At 44.0% G+C, this 21,621-nt stretch overlaps 1 protein-coding gene across 4 annotated transcripts; it reads left to right on the top strand.

Annotated features, from left to right (window-relative positions):
- Nucleotides 1-51: 51 nt before the first annotated feature.
- On the top strand, nt 52-17,432 carry Cenpa (centromere protein A). Of its 4 annotated transcripts, none has more exons than XM_074049342.1 (5): nt 52-5,256; nt 14,855-14,952; nt 15,408-15,485; nt 15,744-15,898; nt 16,214-17,432. In XM_074049342.1, exons 1-4 carry the CDS (start codon nt 5,163-5,165, stop codon nt 15,876-15,878), a joined length of 405 nt encoding a protein of 134 aa, XP_073905443.1. In that variant the 5' UTR covers nt 52-5,162; the 3' UTR covers nt 15,879-15,898; nt 16,214-17,432. The 4 variants fall into 4 exon arrangements, with proteins under 4 accessions (XP_073905443.1, XP_073905444.1, XP_073905442.1 ...); XM_074049343.1 differs by having other exon boundaries at nt 52-5,251; XM_074049341.1 differs by lacking the exon at nt 52-5,256 and adding an exon at nt 9,775-10,035 and having other exon boundaries at nt 16,014-17,432.
- The last annotated feature ends 4,189 nt before the right edge of the window (nt 17,433-21,621 follow it).

Consider the following 21,621-nt stretch of genomic DNA (forward strand, 5'->3'; position numbering starts at 1 on the left):
CCAGGGTATGGTCAGGGGGTGGTAAGGCCTCCACTCTGCTGCTGAGATTGGAGGGTCAGGAAAATGTCTGCCATGACCTGCCATTTTGAGTGCTCACGGAGCCCTGCATGGTAAGAGTTTGCATTCAGCCCTGAACCTGAAATCAGCATAACAGAAACGTCAGTTCAAATGCAGTCTAATTTAAACATCTGCTTTTTAGTGAACTATCCTTGCTCCACCAGAGCAATACTGGGGGATCCCTGGGACTGAGTTAGTCCCCAGGCATCTGTCCTGCCAGGACTCGCCCATAGGCTGAGTTTTAGGACCCTGCCAAGTGGTACTGTGGGCTTTCACTTTGCTCAAGGTCACAACAGCCCAGGCCTTTGCTCAAGGTCACAACAGCCCAGGCAGTCAGCACTGGGCCCCTGTTCTGCTGGTAAGAGGAATAGGCACTAGAGTTCTCAGCTCTGTCACAACCTTGACTGGTGGCCCTGGATAAGTCATAGTACCTCAAAATCTCTAAAAGGGAGAGTTCTTGGCATTTCTGAGTGTGTTCACCTCCCTGATGTGCTCGTAAGTTGCTTCTCTTGGTTTTGCCGTTAAGCACCTCTCTGGCCTTTTTGACTACATCCTTCCAAAACCCAAGGTCAACTGGGAGTTCAGTACATAGCCATTAAAGTTTATAAATTACCCTTCTTCATTAAGAACACTTGTCAAAAATTTCTCAGACATGAAGAAACTGAGTCCCACCCTGGGGCAGTGCTTCTCCTTTCCCCCTGAAGTACTCCCAAGCCTGTATGAGGAGGAATAGGAACTCACATTTGGGAGGGATTATCTGGAAGCCTGTAGAGCTAATGATTAATTTTTAAAATCTTGCCTTATTTTAAAAGTGAATGTGAATCTTGTGCTCTGTAATATATTTGTGTTTCATTCAGTATAGGTATAATGTTTTTGTTACTTGCCACAAGATAAAACTGATGACCTGGAAGTCAGGATTTGTGCTTCCTTCTATGGTTTCATATCTCCCTTTTCCCTGTAGAGAGCCCTAGAGGTACACCACTTTTCTGGGTTTGAGAAGGGCTGCCTCAGAGTTCCATGTCCTGGAGCCTGATGTGGCTCACTACATCAGACTGTCTCATGGACTTCTTAGGAGTCAGAGAGTTCACTCAGCCTTTGGCCCCAGGCTCCTCAGGATGCTCCACCATTGGTCTTCATTTCTACTCCAGAACCACAAGGAGCAGGGTGCAGGCTCCAGTATAGCTATCCTTCCTTTCTTTTGGTGTGTTTTCCCTTCATTCTATAAACAAAATGCTCTTTGGAATTGTCCTTCCAGTATCCCCATCCATCCAAAGCAATAGTTATCAATAAGGGAAGACACTGTAAAAGTCAAGTTGAAAGCAGGTTTCCTCCAGAGTGATGGAGGAGAGGAAGCAGGCATTGCTGGGGGCAGAGAAGGGGTGAGGACTACAGTGTAGTTTGCTCATATACCATTGTAGCAGGGAAGAAAGGTGTCCCACAGAAATCTGTCCTCTGCCATTCTCATCCTGTCTGTCCCTGAGTGCACTCTGCTTTGGGATAATTTCAGCTACATGAGCAGAGCAGAAAGGTGCAGGATCAACTTTAGTGCGCCTCATCTGTTTTTCTGCTCAATCCTATAGTCACTCTGTGAAGCACAGCCTATAACCCTCATATCTAACGTGGGGATACAGAGGCTCAGAGAGACTGCACAACTTACCATGGCCTGGACCACACAGTGAGCCAAAGGCTGCATTGTCCCCTCCCCTGCCCTCTGGCTTCCCATCCCGCTGAGCTGGCACTCATGAAGTACACTGTGGTAACAGCAGGACAGATTACTTAGGTCACAACCCCTGTGCTCTCTTTCCTCACAGAGGGAAATTGACATATGCATCTCTGTTTTGATCAAATAACTGACTCTCTGTGGATGGGTTTATTCTGTGTTGGCTGCTGGTTGCTCTAGCTGCTTGCAAGGCTTCATTACTACCAGTAATCCCCAGCTCATATCGACCCCCACTGGAAATCATTGTACTCTAAATCGAGAGGTGGGGCTAAGAGAGGTGCCATGGCAGGGCAGATGCTAAGCATGGGAAAGTGGTGAGGGAAGGGAGCCCAGCACCAACTGTGCCTGCTAAATCTAAGGATGTTCCACGTCTTTAATGATTTCTTTTCTAATTCCCAAGATACACTGATTAGGAAACAGTTTTTGTGCAAGGCCTTCCACTCAGTGAGAACCCATGAGTGGCCTGGGTGGCTCACGGTAGCTCTGCACTCAGTCTCCATCAATTGGGACATGGCCTTACCCCACCAGTGCCCCTCAGTCCTTAGCCAGGACCACACAAAGGCAGACAAGTCCAGGAATCCAGCCTAGAACACTGTGTGTCCCTGTGCATGGCCCCCTACCAGCCCGTGGGGTCCCTCAGGTTGCTATGGGAAGGATGGGTTCATAGGCTGGGAGTTCTGCTCCCTCTCCCTACCTCAGCCTGTCTCAGACACCTGTGCCCACCTCCAGGGGTCCCTGACCAGAACCAGGCAACCACTCACAGTAACCAGTGAGTCACACATTCCAGTGCTATTTACCCTTTGACAGCACTGTACCCCATATCACCTGGTCTCCATGCACCCCTGTAAGGAAATACCTAACTTACACCTGAGGTACTAGAGGCTCAGAGAGCCAAAAAGAAAAGCCATAGCTCTAGAAGGAAACACGACTACTTGGTAGGTCTTTAACCCTCCCAAATGAGGCAAGTGTCACCACTGTCACTTTACAGGAGAGAAACTGGCACCTAGAGCAGGCAAGGAAACTCCCAACAACACAAAGCTGCAAACAACTAGGATACAAGCCTTGTGTGTATGACACTAAGGCCACAATCCTGTGCTGACTAAAGATGGGGACTATGGGGGTACCCTCTCTTGGGACCCCACTCCCAACTCTGGGGACTCTTCCCACTTTACACTTAAAAAAAAAAGACTATCAAAACCAGGATGGGCCTCAGATCATGAAAGTACCCTGAAATTCTAGTTAATTTTTTTTGGCAGTACTGGGGTTTGAACTCAGGGCCTCATGCTTGCTAGGCAGGTGCTGTACCACTTGAGCCACTCCACCAGCCCCCAGTTGATATTTTTAAGCCAGATAACTTTCAAATAATGGAGAAAATACATTTAAAAATCCATCTATCTTGAACCTTCAATTACCTGGGATCTTAAAATCAATCTTCCTTCCCCCCTTTACACCCTCCTTCATTCTCTCCTTTCATCTCTCCTTCCCTTTTCTTTCTCTCTTTCTGACAGTCTCTTTATTGCCCAGGTGAGCGTGCAGTGGCTATTCAGAAGTGTGATCCCACTACTGATCAGCCTGGGCAGCTTGGTGATCCTTCATTCCCAGGAAGTCACGTGATGCTGAGCCTAGTGCAGCATAGTGCATCTCAGCCCCACCCTCCTAGGCTCAAGCAAACCTCCTGCCTCAGCTTCCAGAATAGCTGGAACCACAGGAGTACATCACCACACCCACTTCACTCTGCCTTTCTCTAGTGAAGAGTAATAATAGAATACCATTATGAGACATAATAACGTGGTGACTAGGAGCATAGACTCCACAGCCAGGTGCCTGGGTTCAGATCCCGACTCACCTACTTCCTGTGTGATCCCTTGGGGCTTTCATTTCCTTATTTGCAAAATAGGCACTAAAGTAAATCTTACCTCATAGAGTTGAGGGGACTAAATGAATTATTCGATCTAAAATACTAAAAAGAGGACCTGCCGAGAGAAAACACTCATACTGTTAGCTCTGATTAGTTCTGTACTTCATCCTGGAGTGATATGTGCATATGACTTCTACAAACTCCTGAGGACGGGCCACATCTTGGGTATCCCTGGTACCTTGTATGATGCTTTGCTCATAGCACGTACTCATTGTGCCTTCAATCAAGTATACACATTTTCATAGATAGCCCTTTAAATTAAGTACAGGGAGTTTTGGGATTTGGGTTTTGCTCTAGTCACAAAAGATCAAACACTGGGACTGGAGATGTACCTCTGTGGTACAGCACTAGCTTAGCCCCCTTAGCATGGGGTTTGATCCCCAGTACCACAAATAAACAAAAAGAGATCAAAGAGGGCAGATGATACGGAGCAGATGACCGAGTAAAAATCCATTTAGTGGGCCCGATCCAGGTGCAGGAGCAAATGGGGATTAGTACCACAGCAACAGGCTAACTTGAGCCTCTCTCCCTATGCTGAGATCTGGGGCCCCATCTGCTATCCCCTGTTGTGCAAGGTGTGTTATCATCCACCTTAGAGGGGAGAATTTCTGTGGTGGAATTCTTCTAGGCCCCAGCTTTCTCACTGTCAGCCTTCTTAGTAGGAAGGTGTCACACCCAAAACCCTGGCTGAGCTCCTTCAGGGTGCTCTATTCTGCAAGCTGTGTCATGTTCATGTCCCCACTATGACACACCTGCTGCTCACCAACATTCACACACACACCAGCCTCTCTGTCTGCCATGGGAACATCACTTCCATCCTCTGTTCATCCAGACAAGAGCTGTCATAGGAAGATGAGGCATTCCATGCTATCAGGGCCCACCAATGATGACTCCAAAACACATCAAAGTAGCCCCACATATTTTCTGACAGTCGGGTTTCAGAGGAAGTACGGCTTCCCTTCTCACCTTTCTAGAGGAGAAATGATAAACTGTAGGCAATAAAAGAAACAGTTTAAAAGAATGAGCTCAGGGTTGCAGATAAGGACATTTCTAAGAGCTTAACAGAGAGGGAAGAATGAAGAGTCTTAGAGGACCTCTGTAATCATTTTGAAAAATAGAGGCTGGGTCATGAAAGACTGCAGAGAAGATTGTCCTGGGAACCCATATGCGATATTAAAGGAGTGACCTCAAAGATAGTGGAGACCAGAAAGAATGAGAGTGGCCTGGAGTGTGGCTGGCTGAGCTGTCATTAAATGAGGCCTGTTTTTCTTGTTCCCACTGGGCCTCTATGCTGAATGCTGACACCTGGTGATACTATCCTCATCTCCTTCTAGACCTCCTTAAGTGTTGGTCCTGGTCATGTGCACACCCATGAGGCCCAGGGGCCACAGGAATAGTGTCAGGACCAGTGATAAGTCATGGGGGAGAAGCTAAGGACAGAACAGAAAGCCACCCACTTCCCTGCTCATGAAGAGAAATGCTGAGAGAAGGCCTTCATTTTATGGCTTGCTTGAAGCTGAGGTCACCAGAAAACCTCCCAACTCCCAAAATCAAAGGTCAGGTGAGTTTTCTAGATCTCTGCTTTGTCTCCAGGACCAGAAACCAGCAGAGTTAATTGTCCTGGCCATTTTCATCTCACTTCTTTGATCTGTTCATTTGCCAGTCAGAAGCAGGAGCACTAGGAGAAGTGGTTAACAGTTGTACAGAGGCTGGGTGGGGAGCCAGGAGAAACTGAGATTCACTGAGAGCCATCCAGTCTAACCCTGGGTAAGGAAGGGCTGTTGTACTCCTGACCAAGTCAGGAGAGTTGGTTGCTAGATAATCCAGGGAATGATCGATTTCCATTTCATGTGTTTCAACTTCTCTTCTGATTTTCATTTCCATCTATGTGGGCATGGCCTTGACCATATATATGTCTTTCAAAGGGTCTTATAAGGATCAGAAATGGAATTCTAGGTCCTAAGCCTGGGAAGAAACCTGCATACATTTCTTCTACAATCTAAACTTGAGCTTCAGAAGGGGTCTCTGCCGGATGTTTTCGGACAACTGACTAATTTTCTCCCTTTTCTTTCTCCCACGCTCAGCTACCCCATTGCCAGGACAGTTGGTGGCATTAAGAATCCCTAAGATCTAGGATCTATAATTTACTACTCTGTTCCATTCAACAACTATGGAATTCAGAGAAGTCTAGTATTCTACTTAATTTCCTCAAACTATTTTATTACTTTTAATTTATTTTTAAAACAGATTAGCAGTTCAACTGGCTCAAAAATCAAAATGATATTAAAATGTATGCATTGATAAACATCACCCCCTCCTCTGTCTTCATCCATTTATCACTACTTCATAAGTAACCAGTTTTATTAATTTGTTATGAATTCTAGTTCTGTTTTCTTCTTTTTGAACAAAGAAAGGGCTGTCTGTCTAAAGCAAAATTAATGAGCAAAGATTTTCTTTGTCTGATTAATGGCTGTTGAGGACCAGTGTATGTGGATTTCTTCCTTCTATGTTCACCTGGATTATTGAAGAACATCTTTTCTATGATTTGACTATACCTCATTGGATTTAGTTTAAAAAAACTTTCTTTTTCCATTCCTTTCCCTTTTCATAGTAAAATAGATATAAAAATTACCATTTAAACATTTTTGAAATCTACACTTCAATAACATTCAATACATTAATATTGTTGTGTGACCATGACCACCTTGCATCTCTAGAACTCTCATCTTCCCAAACTCAAACTATGTTCCCATTAAACAATAAATGCTATTACCCCTCCTCCTAACCCCTAGCAGCCATTCTGTTTTCTGTCTCTATGAATCTGAGCACTGCATGTACCCTACGTATGTACAGTACATGAGTAAGTGGAATCATAGAGTGGCCTTTTGTGAGTGGCTTATTTCACTTAGCATGATGTCTTCAGCATTCATCCATACTGTAGCAGATGTCAGGATTTCTTCCCTTTTGAGGATATATCCCGAGGCCTGTGCGAGCTCATCGTAGAAACCTAACTGGGAGTGATGGGAAATTGAGAAAGGACAAAAGACAGAAAACAAACATGCAGAAAGCTGGGGTGAGGTGGGCTGGGCACTCTGATGGAGACTCACAACAGCCTCCTCCACCTCCAGCGAGTTTATTATATACAGTGGCAAACGAGGTAAAGCAACAGTTCTGCGGGGCTGGGGCGGGGGGGGGGGGCGGGGGGGGGGGAGGCGGGTGACATTGTAGTTATTGGGAATAGGAAGAACCTGCCATCACTACTCTCTGGACATAAACATCTTAGGAAAAGCAGCTGTGCTGCATTTTGCCCTCACCCAGCCTGTGGATTATTTGACATAGCTGTGCTTATGTCAAGTTCTCATAGGCTTCTCATACTCCACTCTCCACAGACAGACAGATAGATAGATACATACATACATATATATAAATACACACCACATTTTGTTTATCCATTCATCTGTCAACGGTCATTCAGGTTGTTTCTACCTTTTGGCTATTGTGAATAAAACTGCTATGAACATGGGTAAACAAATACCTGTTGAAGTACCTGCTTTCAGTTCTTTTATATATATAGCCAGAAATTGAATTTATGAATCATATAACAATTCTGTGTGGGTTTTTTTCAGTGCTGAGGATCAAACCCAAGGCCTCATGCCTGCTAAGCAAGTGCTCTACCACTGAGCTACACTCCCAGCTCCTCTTTAATTTTTTTGAAGAACCATTTTGTTGCTGTGACAAAATGCCTGAGCAAATTAAATTAAGGAGGAAGGATTTATTTTGGCTTATAGCTTCAGTGGTTTAGTCCCTGAACTAGGTGCTGTTATTTCTGGGCCTGTGATGAGGCAGAACATCACGGCAGGGAGGCATGGTGTAGCAAAGCTTTTCACCTTGTGGTGGCCAGAAAGCAAAGAGAGCCACTTGCTTTTACAACACAGTTCTTTCCCCAAACCCATTAAGCTATAAACCCATCAATGAATTAACTGCCTGGACGTCAGAGCCTCTGTGATCCAGTCACTTCTGAAAGTCCCCACCTCTGAACACTACTACATTTGGGTACCAAGACATCAATACAGCTTTTGGTGGACAGAGCCACACCTAACACCATTTTTTCATAGCAGTTGCATCATATCCTCCTGATAGGTAACAGACATGAGCAATGATATTCCCAAAAGGAACCTGAAATGAAGGAAGAGATCACAGGTCTCTGACAGAAAATGTAAGAGTACTTAAACTGCTTTTGCTGAAAAGCATCTTTACTTGAGCCCACCAATTAACTATAAGCAGGAGGAAAGATTGGCATCTCTGCCTCCATTTTGTATTTGTCTTTGAGCCATTCTCTCCTGCAGTCACCTTGGGTTCAAGCCTAATGTGGATTTCTTTAACTTAATAAAACAAAGACCCAGGTCTTATAAACCATGCCCTAAAGTTCAGGTGGACTCAATATTCATTTGTCTACTCCAGCTTTGTGTCACTGTCACTTACCCATGACCTCAGTCCTATAGGCTGGACCTGAGGGGATAGAAATTTCTCTTGGGCTATCTCAATACATACTCAAGTGCCAAAAGTCAGTATTGTCATTCCCACCCAAGAGATGGTTTTCAATTTTCAGTCTATTGAAAGTGTATTCCTTTCCTAGTAAACTTTGCTATCACTTTCACTGCATTTTCTCATCTTGCCTGAACTCTCTTCCTGGACCTGGACAGCTGCTCTGACCTTTTGGTAACAACCCCAGCATTGCACAAGAGTTCCATGAATCCACGGATTTTATAACCAAGGATTTTTCTGATTAAAGTTCACAGTAAAAGATTTAGAAAATTCAAAAAAGTAAAGTGAGGAAATTAAAATTCCCTTTACTCTTAAGTACCCAGACAGGACCTGAATCCATATTATTCCCAAGACACCGGGAAACGATCGTTTACCAGGACAGTTCAACAGCATAATTCAATAGTGTTAAGGCCTGCCCTGCCAGGACCTCAAAACCGCCATCCAGGTTGTCCCCATGACCCTAATCATCTGTAACTGAGGCAGGATAGATAGCCAAAGAGACAGGGAAATTATGTTATTTTTAAGAAACATTAAAAGGGGCAGATTCGGACATCAGAACCAGTAAGTAAAAACAGAAAAGTTAGAGCAGCTAGCTCTCTTCCAACCACTTCCTTTTAGATGTTAAGTTATAAGAATAGAGAGACACAGATGAACTGTCTGCATCTGCCTTGCCCTTTGAGGTGTTAAGAATTGCAAGGCTCCTTGTATGGACAGAGAGACAAAAATGGAAGGCATTTATCTTGCAAAAGGAAAGTTCTAAAACTCACCTATTGTCCCTGTGTTTAGGGCAGGCCTAGATCATGTCTCTACATTTTACGATAATAAGCAGCCCCCATCTTGATCACCCAGAACAATGTCTAATGATTAGGAGTTGACAGACTTGGACTTGAAGGTGTGTATTATCACCAGCTCGGAGCATATAGAACCCACAAAAGGACCACCATTCTTCAGTTTGTCTCCCATCCCTGCCTGCACTTCTAGGAGGAGGCGCTTTTTCCTCTCTGTTTAAACTTTCCTCTACTTTTTATTCTGTTTTGTTGAAACTTCCAACCTGTGAGACGCTCCATTTTATATGACATCTTAAAATTCTTTTCATGTGTGTGGATCTAAAGTACCTGTGATTTTGTGTGAAAACTGGGAATCTAAGGGAACCCCCTTCTCCCTCCTCCAGAGAGGTAATGTACATGCAGTTAAATTGGTTTTTCAATTTTTTTTTTTTTTTTGGCGGTTCTGGAGTTTGAACTCCGGGCTTGGTGTTTGATAGGCGGGTACGCTACCGTTGAGCCACGCCTCCAGGACCCCCATATTTTAATTAGAGGGCAGAGACGGCCACCGTCCCATCCCTGGAAGATCAGCAGCTTTCTGCAAGCAAAGGGGACGAAAGGCCCCGCCTCCCTTCGCTTCTCCACGTGCCCATTGGCTGATTCCAATTTGTCCCCTCTCTCCTCCTATCACCGCTGCCGTCCGTCTCGCAGCCTGCTCTCTCATTGGACTGGGAGTCTACGTATTGGGGTTTTAAAAAACGCCGAGGAAGTAGGCGGCGCGGACTGTGCTCGAGCCCCGGCTCTTTCGCGGCATTCTCCTGGGGCGCTCTCCGGCCATTCCCAGTCCTGGTCTTTTGTCCCAAGACCCAGAGGGCCGAGCTGGAGCTGTGTGGGCCGTGCGCCGGAACCCTTGCGGTCCGCCATGGGCCCGCACCGCCGGAAGCGCAAGCCCGAAACCCCGAGGAAGCGCGGCGCGAGCCCGACCCCGACCCCGACCCCGACCCCCGGCACCTTGCCGAGGCCCTCCCGAGGTAAGCGCCCCGGGAGGGAGGCACTGCAAGTCCCAACTCCCAGCTCCCGGGTCGGCGGGGCCCTCGGGCGAGGGGCTGCTCGGCCCCCTGTTGCTGCGAGCGCTGATTGCCACCAACGAGGCGTTGGGGTCAGCTGGTTTTCGTGATTGTGTGACAGTCACGTTACACAAAATCGTGCCCATTTTCCAGCTGGCCAGAAGGCTGAGGCGCACACCTGCCAGCTAACTGGAACAAAGTCACGTAAAGGGCTCTGGCACGTGCAGGATGTTACGCATCCGTGTGGCCTTTTGAGAATTTCATGTTCAGGGCAGGATGGGACCCAGGGCCTCCCAGCGTGCCAAGCTAGCGCTCTACCACCTCCCACCCCAGCCTCTGGGCCTTTTTTAATTTGTTGAAAGTATTCTTTTGCTTTTGGTGACTCCAGTGCACTCTCCCTGCTTCCTGTGTCCCTGGGAAGAGGGAGAAGTCTGTGGTCCTCAGTTTCTGAGTCTCCAGAAACTGACTGGGTGGGGGACCCACTGGCTGGAGGTGGCCAGTGCCTGAACTGCACGTGGCTGCTGTACTTCTCTTTGACACACAGCAAGAGTGCGGGTGAAAAGATGGGTTCTAGGTTATTTTTAGACGTTGCTGTTGTGAGTGGATTTTTTTTTCTTTAACAAAACATAAGGTTTGTGGTTGTTTTTTTTTGTTTTGTTTGCTTTGTACCGACTTTGAACTCAGGGCCTTCCTAGGCAAGTGCTCTACCTTTAGCTTTATCTCCAGCCCTAAAACCTAAGTATTTAACCTTTGCATTCAGCCAGCTTGCTGAACTCATCAATCCTAGTAACTCCTTTTGTTGCTTCTGTTGGAATTCTTAAGCAGACTATTATATCATCTGCAAATAATGACTTTTGACTCCTTTGCATTTTTACTCGTTTTATTTCTTATTGCGTGTTATAGTGAGGGAGAGTCTAGTATTGTGAGAGCAGTGTGCAGGTCATCTTTGTCGTGCTCTCAGTTACAGAAGCATCCATCCGTCACTCCTGGCTGAATGAAAAGTTTTATACCTCAGGCTTGCACACACACATCTTAACAGTCCTACTGCTGTTGTCTGGGAATTTTGCATTTCCACTCTCCCCTATATTTTTCTATCTCTTCAACTTCCTTCACCTTCTGTCACCCCACTTACTCTTAGCTGTTGATGGGCTTGCCAAGGTGTTCCCCGTCCTATCAAAAGCCACTCCTTTTAGGTGGGCTCTTAGTCATATCCTTTCATCTTCAAAGGGGCTTCCCATTTTCTTCTCTCTCTGCACTTAGAATTAAATCCATAAGGAAAAGGTGGAGGAGGATGAATGTGGTGCAAATATTAGGTACTCATGTATGAAAATGGGAAAATGAGACCTGTTGAAACTATTCTAAGAATGGGGGGGAGGATAGAGGGGAATGATGGAGGGGGTGAATTCGACTATGATATATTGTAAGAACTTTTGTAAATGTCACAGTGTACCCCTAGTACAACAATAATATTAGAAAAATGAATTTTTTAAAAAAGAATTAAATACAGGCCGGATCAGTGACTCAAGTTTATAATCCTAGCTACATGGGAGGAGATCAGGAGGATCACCATTTGAAGCCAGCCCAATCAAAACATTCTCAAGACTCATCAGCTAATGGCTGGGTGCAGTGTTGCATATCTGCCATCTGAGCTACACAGGGAAGCACAAGTAGAAAGATTGGGGTCCAAGCCAGCTCAAGGCACAAAGAGAGATCCTATCTCAAAAATAAACAACACAAAAATGGCTGGAAGCATGGCTTAAAGTGGTAGAGTGACTGCCTAGCAAGCACAAAGTTCAAACCCCAGTATCGCCAAAACCCAAACAAAACAGAAAAAAGAATTAAATCCAAACTATAACAAATGTGCTTTAGAATATGTAATCTTAAGAAAAGGGCAGGAGTGTTTCCTTGCCCCGCCACCTTCCCAAATCCCTATATTTCCCACTTCTCTCTACTTTCCTTCAGAGCTCCCCTTTTAAGTTGACAGACTTGCTTGTTTGGAGACAGGGTCTTAGTACATAGACAAGACTGGCTTTTAACTCCTGATCTCCCTGAGTAGCTAGGATCACAGATGTGCGCCGCCAGACTTAACTAAGTGTACACACATTGCCTGTATCCCCACTTCCCATTTGCCCTTCAATCCATTCCAATCCTACTCCCCACAGGCACTCCCCCTACTTCTAGTCCACTTGAACTACTCCTAACAGTCCACCACCAACTTCCAAGTTGCCAAATCCAATAGGTAGGTCTATGTCATTTTTCTGTTCTCTCTGAGAAGCATTTGTCACAGTGAGCCACTGTCTCCTTGAAATATTCTGTTACCTTGGCTTCCACGACACCACGCACCCTGGAAGTTGCTACTTGGTGTTCTTGATTGCCTGTGTCACCTCTCCAGCTCTGGTGAGGTGTTGACTTCCTTGACATCCCTTTCCCTCCTATCCTATTCCCAGTGATCTCATCCATCCCTTTGTCTTTAAATATCACTCATACATTGACAGTTCAAAAATCTGTGTACTGCTCAGATCCCTCCCCTGACAAATGCCTTTCTACCCAAATGCTCTTCCAAAGCTGAACTTCTGATTAATCCCCCACAACCTCTTCATCTCCAGTCTTCCCCATTTCAGTAAATGGCACAGCCACACACCCAGCTGTTCAAGCCATAAACCTGGGAGATGTTCATTTTTGTTAACCTCATATCCAACCAAACGCAAATTCAAGCAATACTGTCTCCAAATTACATACTTAATTTCCCACCAGTATCTCTGTCTCCCTCCCCTCTCTTACCCTTCCACCTTCTCACAGTAGAGCCTCCTAACCAGCCACTACACCACTCTACTTCCACTCTTGGCCTGTTCCAGTTCTTTCTTTAACACAGCAGCTAGATGATCTTTTCTTTTTGAGGCTGGGTCTTGCTGCTCTGCTCAGGCTGGCCTTAAATTCAAGATCCTCCTGCCTCCACCTCCCAAGTGCTAGGATTACAGGCATATGCCACCACACTTGGCTCTGATGATCTTTTGCTTAAAACTCTTCCTTGGTTTCCCGTTACTTTAGAATTAAATTCCAACTACTTATGTTGGCATTTCAAGACCAACTTTAGCATGCTTAATTCCAGTTCTTTTCCATGATCTCTTTGATTGGTTACTTTTCATAACTCCTTGTTCTTGGTCTATGGGTTTTATATCTCTTACCCCTTTGAATTTATTATCTGTTTCTCTCAAAGCCTATCTCTTCTCTCTGTTAATTCACATTAGTCTCCGGTACGTGGTATTTTCATTCTAGAGTTTGATTCCTTTCTTTCATGGTGTTGGTCTTAAGCTGTTTGGTGATCATTACTTGTGTTCATCTTTATGTTTTCTGTGGCTGCTATGTCTTATTAAAGTCTTGTCTCTAGAGACTGCATTGCCATCTAGTGGTGGGAGGGGAGACAACTCTCTGTAGCTTATCTCCTAGGGTTGGGTTCTCCCTCTTAAAATGTCACTGGTCCCCTGGACACTGCCCTGTGTCTTTGGCCCTGTTCCCTAACCTCCCTCATCCAGGATAAAGTCACACTGACAGCTGCCTCGCAAAGGCATCTCTGAATTGCCTCCCTTACCCCATAGCCTTGTAGCTCTTCTGACTACATGGTATGGATTCTGTTTTCTGGGCTGGACCTTGAGTTACCGTTCCAAAGTTAATTTTATCCTTCCAAATGCTATCTTTGCATTGCATTGTCTTCTTTTTTTTATTTTTTTGTTTAATTTATCAGAGGTTCATTCATTTTTATTGGCTCTTATATTTATTGAGCAATTGTACTATTTTTATTTAGCTTTCATTTTCACTAATTTCATTATCTGTAATATTTCTCTTGCTCTATCTTTTTGTTTATTTTAATAGCACTTGAGTTGAACTTAGCTATCTTTGGATTTTCTTGTTTTCTGACAGATACATTTTAAGGCTATTGTTTTACTCAAGAACTATTTTGGCTACATCTCATGTTTTGAAAAATACATTTTTTATTGTTATTAATTGCAAATAGTCTAGTTTCAGTTAAGTTTCCTCTTCAACGTAAGGATTAGTTAGAAATTTTTTGTAATGTGTTTTTAATTCCTAATTAGAGAATTTGGCATTTATTTATCTGCAGAACTGGGGTTTAAATTAAGGGCCTCAAGCTTGCTAGCACTCTACCAGTTAAGCAATACCTCTAGCGAGAATTTGGATTTTAGGGATCTTTTTTAAGATTTTGTTGTTGTTGGAGCTAGAATTGAGCCTACGGCTGTGACTCCTTAGCCCACCTTTCTGACACTAGCACTGAGTTATTCCATTTCCAAGGTCCCAACCTGGCTTCTAATGAACTCTGGCCAACTATCTTTACTTTTTTGAGCCCCAAGGATAATCCAGCCAAGGAAATTGGACTAGGTAATATCTGATTCCTTCAAGCTATTTAAAAAAAGAGAAAGAGGACCTAGAAGCAAAACAACTGAATTTCCAATCTAGGTTGGAAAGATATGAGATGCACCAAGTGCCGTAGGTTCCAGCGGAGGGAGGTGACCCATCTGTTGGAAAGTGACTAGAGTTTGGGCTAGGCTTCATGGAAAAGTTAGCACTCAAACCTCAAAGACTCATCCATTCACTCCTTTAACAGGTATTTATTTATAGCAGCTGTCTGCTGTTGTCTGGTTGCTGAAGATAATAGCAGTGACTAAAACAGAAATCACCGCCTTTGTGGAGGGTAGTTTGTCTCAGCCAAGCTGTAAAGCACCACCTATTTTCCAATGCACTTTCCCTTCATGACTCAACTCTTGTTCAGGCACTTCCCGTCGGGTGAGACATGGCTGGCTTAGGGAGATCCGAAACCTGCAGAAGAGCACACACCTCTTGATAAGGAAGCTGCCCTTCGGCCGTCTGGTGAGCCACTCTCATCTTTAAATCTCCCAGGGCGGGGGGACCCCACCATCTCTTACAGAGATGGCTGAGAGACATCTTCTCTAAGCTGGTCAGGAATTGATCTTCTGAAAGCATGAGCTCTTCAAGAGCACCTAGCAATTCTTTATGGAATTAATCTCTACCCACTATCTTTGAAACAGTGCCCTCTGATTGTATAAATACAACCCTCAAATCCATCCATGCTTTGATCACTTTCCCCACCCCGGAGACTACTTCCTCATCATGGGTGCCTCTGCCGCCAATGAGACATGCTAGGCATTGACACCCGCTCCGAGCCAGGCCTTAAGATTAAGGGTCAAAACAGAATGATGGAAATGAGGATTCATTGGAGACACTTGGAGAGGGTCCATCTTCACCTGAATCTCTTCTGTTGCTCTCTACTCATCCCCATCCCCACCCTCATCTCCATTCCACAGGCAAGAGAAATATGCACTAAATTCACTCGTGGTGTGGACTTCAGCTGGCAAGCCCAGGCCCTGTTGGCCCTTCAAGAGGTAAGGTACAGTTGTGTGAAGGTTGAATGGAAGGAAGAGCATTCCAGAATTCCACGGCTGCCTATAGGTTGTCACAGGCCAGATCCAGTGACATGTTAACCCATGAGGGTTTTCAAGGGGTTCTGTGGTGGCAGAGTTCAGTCCCATTCATTAGCACTTCCTGTCAGTTCTTTGAGCCCTCAGATTAAAGTCAGCAGGTCTCCAACAAAAAGTGGTTTATGCCCAGCATCCATGTCAGTCTTTCTCTTTTTGCCCCAGGCAGCAGAAGCATTTCTAGTTCACCTCTTTGAGGACGCCTACCTCCTCTCCTTACATGCTGGCCGAGTCACTCTCTTCCCCAAGGACGTGCAGCTGGCCAGGAGGATCCGAGGCATTCAGGAAGGACTTGGCTGAGTTCCTGGGGCAGCGTCTCTGTAAGTCTCTTCTGCTGGCCAGAGAGTGGGGTGCTCTGAGGTAGGGGTTGCCCTGGAGGGATTTTCTTTCTCTGTCCTTAGTCCCTGGCTATCTCACCTTCCATTTGCTCACTAGTGAAAGTTTGACCTTCACCTGACTGCTGGGGAGCCTGGCCCATGTCTTTTTGTACAATGTTAAATGAAGATATTCTGTATGCCCCATATCTCTGGCTGAGTTAAGTAAGTCTCACCATTTAAAAGAACCAGATTCCCTCATTTTGATTAAGAAGAAAGTTTTCTTAACTTTTGTTAGTAAATGAGATTCCTAAATTTCAGGGATGACACCTGGGCCTCTCTGGGGCCATGACTCAATCCAATGGTGTCTGGGGTGCTGCCTGGACCTCACTGTGTGTGCATTGAACAGTGTGTATCTTATCTTTGGATTTTCACCATGGAGGAGAAGACTGCATGGCTTTCCTCTGTAACAGAGGTATTATAGGAGACTGTCAGCACAGTTCCAAAGACTTGAAAAATATTTACAGAGAAGACTCCAAAGTCAACTTTGTTTGTGAATCACTCATACAACTTCCAGATTTGAAGACATCAATGGGCCATGTTATGGGGAAAGGGTATTGTTATTTTAGATCTTTCTGATCTCTGTGTACTTTTTACCATATGTATATTTGTACTTCTATTTTAAATATAAGAGAGAAAATAGGGAAGAACGCTTCAATCAGTTGGATGCAAAGGCCTCTAGCACTCCTAGCATACAAGTCTGTGCCTTCCAGACTAATCTCATCATTAGTGCCTATCGGTAGTTTTGCAAAAAGTTAGTTGGAGTTAAAGAAGAAAATCTTTTTTCTTTTGGTACTGGGGTTCTAACCCAGAGCCTTGCCCATGCTGCACCCCCAGACTGAAATGGAATATCTTTAAATCTTTCTGGCTCCTTCTAGTAAATGCTTACTGAAAGCACTCAGAAATTCTCACTCTTAGAATTAAACAATTTATTCTTAGTTATAAATCATACAAGGTGTATCTTATAGTTCAGGATTCTAAAGTGCCATTTTATGTTTTACAGGTATTTTTATAGCTTTATGGAGAAATTAGAAAAATGATTCTTTAATGAAAAAATTTAAAAGAAGTTAACTGTTACAGCATATAATTATAAGTGTCTTTGTGTGTTCACATTAAGTTCCTCATTTGTACACTGTTTGCAAATAGCCACAATTCAAACAAGAGAATTAAGGACCATAGGTTTGCCGCTGATGGAGTGGGGATGAAGAAATAAAAATCTTGCCCTGTGTTGTAAATGAAAACAGTGTGAGAGGTTTCCAGAGACATGAGAAAAGCCACCTAGAGACTGAAGAGAGGCGGGCCGTGTGGTCAAAACGGACAGTGAGTCAGCCTAATAGCGGTATGTCAGCCAGCCAAATTCAAAGACCGGCTAAAGAGAAGCTTCAAGTTTTATCATTTAATAAATCTTAACCCTTTCCACTTGACATTAAGTCATATTTATGCAGACATTCAAATAAAGCTTATCAAGCCCATGAATATATTTCATGTTCTTCTCAGAGTGTCATTGATTAGAGTATTATAGTCTTTCTCTAGTTTTCTTCAAATTGACATTTCTTTGCTCTTAAAATTATACTAACTAGTAGCTGGGGGCATGGCTCAAGTAGTAGAGTGCCTGCTTAGCCAGCACAAGGGCCTAAGCATAAGCCCTAGAACAGCCAAAAAAAAAAAAAGTACAAGGCAGTACATTGTGTGTGTCTCACTCAACGCCAGGCACGTATCATGTGGCATTTATATAATACAAGAATCTGTAATTTACCTCATGGTAATGATATTGTGACATAATTTACTGTAAATACTGAGCAAATATGTTGAGATTTTGTTTTTGTTTTTTGCTTTTATTTCTCTTGGGTTTTTGTTTTGTTTTTTTTTTTTTTTTGGTTCTCTGAGACAGGATTTTGCTATATAGCCCAAACTGGCCTCAAACTCATGATCCTCCTACCTCTGTTTCCCAAGTGCTGGGACTACAGACATATGCACAACCTGCCGGTTTTCTCTACTTCCTGAATGATCTAGTGAACACTCTTCTTTTTTTGCTCAGATTTTTACTTCAGCTTTACATTTTTCAGTACTTGGGTTTGAACTCAGGACAAACACTCTACTGCTTGAGCCATACCTCCAGCCCTTTTTGCTCTGGTTGTTTTGTAGATAAGGTCTTTTTGCTTTTTCACCCAGGCTGGCCTGGATTGTGATCTTATGCTTCTAGCTGTAGCTGGAATGAAGCTGCACATTACCACAGCTTTTTTCTACTGAGACAGGTTCTCACAAACTTTTATTTATTTTTTTTTTGGCATGGGCTGGCCAGGAACCATGAGCCTCGTGATCTCAGCCTCCCAAGTAGTTAGGATTATAGGTGTGAGCCACCAGTGCCTGGCTCTGCTTTCATATTTTTAATATCCAAGAGTTTTTTCTTGTATTTTGTTTCTTTATATATATAGGTTTCAGTGTTCACTCAAGAAAACAAACCTAGCTATTTCAAGCAGAGGGATTTGATAGGGGACTAGCTATAATAGTGTCAGAAGGGCTGGAGGAGCCACCCTCACTGCAGCTGTGCAAGAATCATGGCTCCTGCCACCATTGCACTGAACTGTGTCATTGCTTTCAGAAGCACTGAAACACCACTGTCCCTGCTGCTGCTTTTGCTGCCAGATACATTACCAAAGCAGAAATGGAAAATGTCTCCTTTGTTCCTGCCACCTTCCCCCTTTGGCAGAACCTAACCAGAAGCAGCTGCAAGGAAGTGTGGGAATGCAATTGGCCAGCTTCTAAACACTTGTGTGACAGAGAACTTAAGAGTGTTTACATTGGCGCTTAGACCCAATAGACAGAATCAGCACATGACCCAATCGTGTCTCGTGGATGCAATACCATTTTTAAGGGTATTATAGTTGTCTTTACAGGTTTTTGTTTTGCTGCATAGTTTCTGTTTTCTCCAAATTGTTTCGCCTCCATCTGTCCTGGTCTGTTTCACTTGTGAGATTTTTCTTTGATGTGTAACAATCCTTACGTTAAGGATGGGAGTTCTGAACAGATCCATGGACTTGTTGCCCTTGAACTTTGTGGCAGTGATCAGGTGAGCCTTCTGAGGGGAGTCCCCCACTTCTCAGGCTAGACACATGCCCAGAGGATAGTCATTTAGCCTCCTTCTCAGTGCCAAGGGCTACCCAGTTCTAGGAGCCCGAGTGGAGAAGGAGCGCTAAGGATATGAATATGCAAAATTCACTGTACATAACCTATTATATCCCTGGCGTTGGCCTCCTGGGACCCAAGATCCTCTACTGGGACATCTGTAGGGATGGGGAAAGGTCGCCATACAGTGTGTGAGTAGTAGGAGAGAAACATTTGGGGATTGGTTGTTTCCTGGACAGTTTGCAACCAACTGTATTTTAGCCAACACCCATCCTCCCAGTTGCAGGGGTATGTGATGCTGTCGGTTTCTGAGCGTGTGAGAATTTTGCAGTATAGGTTATGATGGTTCTCAGTTTTCCCCGCTGCTGACTTAGAAGCCCACTGTCTTGGATCTGTGAAGTCAGTGTCTACTTGTCCATCTGCTTTTTAACTTTCAAAAATGTGTTGCTGCTTTTGCCTCTCGTTCTCTCCATCTTTGTGAGTTTATGCTGACTTTCTTATTCTGTACAGAGTTATATATTGGCAGTTTTCTTCACAGGAGAAAGCTGATTCCACAATTTGTTGGGCTGTGTGGGGTTTTTTTTGCTGTTGAAATGTCAGTCTAACTGTTGCTTCTTTTAAACTAATATTATTTCTCTGATTTTTTTTAAAGGATTTCTCCTTGTTTCTTGTCTTTTACAGTATCATTACAACGTGTCTAAGTGTAAATTTCTTTTTATTTTGCATGGCATTCATTGGGCTTCTTGAATATGGGTTGATATCTTTTCATCAATTCTCATCTGTTATCTCTTCAAATACTTCCCCCCCCCCCATTCTCTCCCCTCTCCTTCTGGATCTCCAATTACCTACTTTCTAGGCTTCTTCACTGTGTCCTCTGTCTCCCTTCTCTCTTCCATTTTTCGTCTGTCAGTGCTATCAGATTGTTTCTTCTGCCTTACTTCCTAATTCATTGATTTTTTTTTTTCTCTTCGGCTATTTCCAATTCACTTTTAAACCTGTCTACCTTCCTAATTTCATTTTTTAGTTCTAGAATTATTGCATTGGTTCCTTTCCAGTTTTTCACATCACGTTTTATACTTTCCAGTTCCCTGATGAAAATTTCAAGTTCAACCTTTTTCCCTTTTTGTTGCTTTCCAGACTGTTTGATGGTTCTGGTTTTGAGTACTTGTGGACCTGTTTCTGTTGCTTGTTCATGGTCTCTCTTCTCTTTGGTGCTTCATTACATTTGAAACTGCCCATCACATCCATATGGGGAAATAATTTGAGGCCTCGGGCAATACCTTTCTCTAGAGAGGATTTTTATTTTGCCAGGGGCCTGGACTCATTAGACATTCAGAACCACCTTAACTCAATTGACTTCTCACTCATCTTCCTCTTAGAGAACAACCAGTCTTCCCAGGGCAGCTTACCTTGCTTCTCTGTACTCCAGCCTTTGTCTCCCTGACCCACAAGCTGCCAAAAGCATAGCTTCCCAGCTACCTTTTCAGGGTTGGCATTTTCCTAGAGAAAATATACCTAAGTTGCTGTGGAACCTGTCTCAGATTTCCATTCTCTCTGATCTTGGTGGTGCATGCCTGTAGTCCCAGCTACTTTGGAGGTTAAAGACAGACGGATTAAGGTTGCAAAGCGAGCCCAGGCAAAATTAGTGAAGACCCTATCTGAAAAGCAAACTAAAAGTATTGGGGCATAGCTCCATTGGTAGGGCACTTGCCTAGCAAGTGTGAGGCCCTAAATTCAATCCCCAGTACTGCAAAAGTAAATTTTAATATATATGTATTAATTATATATATATTTATATATATATATATATATTCCACTTTTTTAGTTGTCTTTAGTAGGAAAGTGGTTCTTTTTGTTTTTGCAGTGCTGGGGAGTGAACCCAGGGCTTGCTCGTGCTAGGCAAGTGCCTAGGCCAGGAGAGTGGTACTTATGACATAGTGTATCATTAGTGGAAGCTGAGTTTTGATGTGTCTCTGGATTTTCTTACATTCATCATTAATTTTGTGTCTACTTATTAAAACAAAACCAATTTAAATTTATTCAGTATCAAACATAACACATGCTATCCTATGAAACAATCAAGACTCTGCGTTGCATGTTTGGGGAACCCAACGCAAGCTGACAAGAAGAGACATTTCATACAATAGAAGAGGCCAGAGGTTTAGCCGCAGCTCTGCAAGACAGTCCAATGCCATCGAGATGTGGTACTCCTTCTGTTAGTGGCACTCTGACACAGGCCTTCGAACTTGTGAATGTTACGTGACATGGCAAGGGAGCATTAAGGTTTCTGATGAAATTAAGGGTGCCAATCAGTTGACATTAAAATGATTATCCTAGTTTATTTGGTGGGTCCAGTGAAATCACAAAAGACATTAAAAGTGGGAGAGGGAACAGAAGAGAGATGTGACAGCAAAAGGATGGTCAGAGATGCAACTTTGCTGGCTCTGAAGATGGAGGAAGGGAACCACAGGCCAAGGTATTCAGGCAGCCTCTACAAATGGAAAAGGGTAATGGATCACCCCCTAGACCTCCAGAAGGACACA

Source organism: Castor canadensis, chromosome 12, assembly GCF_047511655.1.
Source record: "Castor canadensis chromosome 12, mCasCan1.hap1v2, whole genome shotgun sequence".
Classification (NCBI taxonomy): domain Eukaryota; kingdom Metazoa; phylum Chordata; class Mammalia; order Rodentia; family Castoridae; genus Castor; species Castor canadensis.

Excerpts from the sequence above, each read along its gene's own strand:
- Cenpa (XM_074049341.1), top strand. The coding sequence starts at position 9,927 with ATGGGCCCGCACCGCCGGAAGCGCAAGCCCGAAACCCCGAGGAAGCGC. Across the intron at positions 10,036-14,854 it reads CTTGCCGAGGCCCTCCCGAG|GCACTTCCCGTCGGGTGAGA; the intron begins GTAAGCGCCCCG and ends ACTCTTGTTCAG. Across the intron at positions 15,486-15,743 it reads CCCTGTTGGCCCTTCAAGAG|GCAGCAGAAGCATTTCTAGT; the intron begins GTAAGGTACAGT and ends TTTTTGCCCCAG.